Below are 2,907 nucleotides of genomic sequence, written 5' to 3' on the forward strand. Positions count from 1 at the left end.
CCACCCCGGGGCTCACCTGCATGGCGGCGGCGGCGGCGGCGGGCGCGGGGCTCACACCTCGGTCTGGAAGTCGCCGTCGGCCGCGTCCAGGCCGGCGCAGGGGCTGTCCCAGTCTGGCCGGCACAGCTCCAGCCGGTCCCGCTGGGCGCTGGGCAGCGAGCCCAGCGTCATCGCCTTGAACGTGCTCCATGGCTTGGGCGGCGCGGCCGGAGCCTTCGGCCGCTGCTCCTCGGGGCTGGTCACGTCCTGCAGGGTGAGGGGCAGCTGTGGCCGGCTCTGTCCCAAAGCCACCTCCTGCCCTCTTCAGGATGGGATGGGATAACCCCCAGGGGGAGTCAGGACTTACGTTGCCCGTGCTCTTGTCCCCGCCGCCGGAGGAGACGCTCCACCGCTTTTCTCGCTGCAGAAAAACCCCAGTGCTCAGCCCCGGCGGCGCCCTTGGGTGCCCTCAGTCTCCCCGGGGTGCCACAGTCCATGCAGGAGGAGGTAAAGGCTGGCAGGGTGCACACCAGGGCAGGACGGGGCCTCCAGGACCTCACCTTGGAGGAGCCGGTGGACGGAGCCCGGTACCGGTCCAGTGTGTGGAATTTCTGGTTGAGCTCGTGGTAGAGCTCGGAGTGGCGTTTCCGTGTGTGCATCACCTTCTGCGGGGGCAGAGCAGAGCCTGTGGCCATCGGCCTGCCCGCTGTCCCTCGGCACTGTCCCCTGTCCCTCGGCACTGTCCCCGTCCCTGTCCCCATCCCTGCCTTCCTGGGGCATCCCAGACCAGGCTCATCATCGGTGTTTTAATCCAGAGCCAACGCTTGCTACTGCCTGGTCTGAACCCCTCAGAGCTCAGGAGCTGCTGGCGGGGCAAAGGGAGTGGGGACAACCTGGATCAGTCCCCCACGATGGCACCGGTGCCACCTCCATGGCAGGACTTACCTCGAAGTCCAGGTCAGAGTACCGCAACCTCTTCCTCTGGCAGGGGGACAGGCAGGAGAGAGGGGAGGAGATGGAGAAGAAAAGGGAAAGGTCTTTGCAGGTCCAGGATGAGGGGGAGCAAGGTTTAGGGGCTCATGCCAGCCCCAATCCATGCCCGGCTGGGGACACGGAGCTCATCCCGCCAAGGTGGGATGGCCAGGGGGGAGCACGGGGGGAATTCATGCCACCCTGCACGTGCACTCGTGTCCCGGGCACACACACCCCTCCCCGCACGCCTGCCCGCGGGCACCGGCCCCCCGCTCACCTCCAGGGACCCCACTTTCATGGCAGAGCCGGGCACGGTGCGGGGCATGGTGCGGCTGCGCTCCGACAGCTCCGAGGCCAGGATCTGCCTCACCGTGGGGTGCTGCTTGAACTGCAGGCCGTAGGGCGTCTTCACCGTCGCGTAGGGCTGGTTGAGGTTCACGTTGACGTGATCCACGGCCACAAAGCCGGGATAGGCGTCCCCTTCGGCCGCCGGGCGCCCCGTCCCGCCGGCCACCGCCTCCTCTGCGCCGGCCCCGAGTGTCCCCTCGTCCCGGGGGAAGGGCTTGAGGCTGCCGGTGCGGCGGGGCAGCATCATGTAATCGCTCTCCCGGGGCGGCTCGGGGGCCCGGATCCAGCCGTATTCCAGGGGCCTCAGGCTGCTCTCGGTGCACAGGTAAACGGGACCCGGCGCCTCCAGGCTGAGCTGCTGCGCCGGCGGCTCGCCCAGCTCGGTCAGACCCGCCACCACGTTGGGCGTCATCTTGGGCACCTGCACCAGGATGCTGGCGGGGGGGATGTTCCCGGGCAGGCTGGAGAAGCCCAGGCTGCCCTCCGAGGTGGTGTTGAGCTTGGGGTCTTCGTCGCCGTCCAGGGAGATGCGGGACAAGGTGCCCGTGATGGTGGCGGGGTTGCAGGTGTTCACCTCTTTGAACAGCACTGTGGGCAGGGAGCGGGGTCAGAGCCGGCCCTGAGGGTCCCACGGGGGGTGGGGGACACAGGAGAGACCCCCCGGCTCGTGCTGCCTGTCCCTCCCGGGTGTGGCACGGTGACAACAGAGGGGAGCTCACCTGTCTGACACGCCAGGTCAACGTCCTTTTCAAAATCTGTCTATAAAAATCCAGAAAGAGGGGAGAGAGCGACAGAGAGAGGAGAGAGAGAGAGGGAGAGAGACGGGGAAATGAAGCACCATGGCCGGCACGGGCAGCGGCGGGGTCTCCAGGGGGGGACCCACTCACCAGGATCTGCACCTGCCCGTTCTTGCAGGAGTCGGGCGAGTTCTCATTCTCCTCGCTCCTGCACCCCCCCACCTGACACTTCACCACGTCCTGGACCTGCGGGGACAGAGCCGGTCACGGCCCCGCGGCCAGGGCTGTCCCCGGCACCCCTCCGGCGCCGCCCCACCTCTCGGCGCAGGAAGCCGTGCACGGTGATGATGACGAAGCCCTGGACGGAGTTGAAGACGGCAAAGAGGACCTGGAAGAGGATGGAGCGCCGGTCGGTCATGGCGAGCACGGCCGACATCCAGGTCAGCGCCAGCAGAGGCAGGACCACGCAGGAGCTCCACAGCGATGCCCTGGCGCAGGGAGAGAGGGGCCGGGGTGAGCCCGCGGGGTGGGGCTGCCCCGGGACAGCCCCCCGAGCATCGCCCCCTCCCCGCAGCAGCCCCCCGAGCCGTGCCCCGCGCCCCGCAAGCATGGCCGGGGCTGGTGGCCCAGCTGTCCCCTCTCCCTCGGTGTCCCCAAGCCAGCGCCGGCTGGGAGCTAAGGGCTGAGGGGACCTGTGGGCTCCAGCCTCCAGGTGTGTCCCTGTCCCCACACAGCCAGAGAGTGCTGGGGGGATGCGGGGCCACCGCCACCCTCCCACGGCCACCAGAACAGCAAGAAGGGATTTTTTATCTTTTTTTTTTTTTTTTTTTTTTTTTTTTTTTTAAGGGGGATTTTTGGGGCTCCTCTTTTT

The 2,907-nt window shown here is 67.5% G+C and overlaps 1 protein-coding gene across 9 annotated transcripts in view; it reads right to left on the reverse strand.

The window, feature by feature from the left end:
• ADGRB2 (adhesion G protein-coupled receptor B2) overlaps nt 1-2,907 on the reverse strand; it is a 60,237-nt gene that overhangs the window by 463 nt on the left and 56,867 nt on the right. For all 9 annotated transcript variants that reach the window (XM_039733834.1, XM_039733832.1, XM_039733833.1 and 6 more), the window contains 8 exons: nt 2,353-2,524; nt 2,187-2,282; nt 2,019-2,058; nt 1,229-1,887; nt 925-960; nt 540-644; nt 347-400; nt 43-246 (listed from right to left, as the gene is read on the reverse strand). In XM_039733834.1, coding sequence (XP_039589768.1) covers nt 52-246; nt 347-400; nt 540-644; nt 925-960; nt 1,229-1,887; nt 2,019-2,058; nt 2,187-2,282; nt 2,353-2,524 — 1,357 coding nt within the window. In that variant the 3' untranslated portion in view covers nt 43-51. The remainder of the gene's footprint in view (nt 1-42; nt 247-346; nt 401-539; nt 645-924; nt 961-1,228; nt 1,888-2,018; nt 2,059-2,186; nt 2,283-2,352; nt 2,525-2,907) is intronic.

This window comes from Passer montanus, unplaced genomic scaffold (assembly GCF_014805655.1).
Source record: "Passer montanus isolate IOZ18808 unplaced genomic scaffold, ASM1480565v1 scaffold89, whole genome shotgun sequence".
NCBI classification, from domain to species: domain Eukaryota; kingdom Metazoa; phylum Chordata; class Aves; order Passeriformes; family Passeridae; genus Passer; species Passer montanus.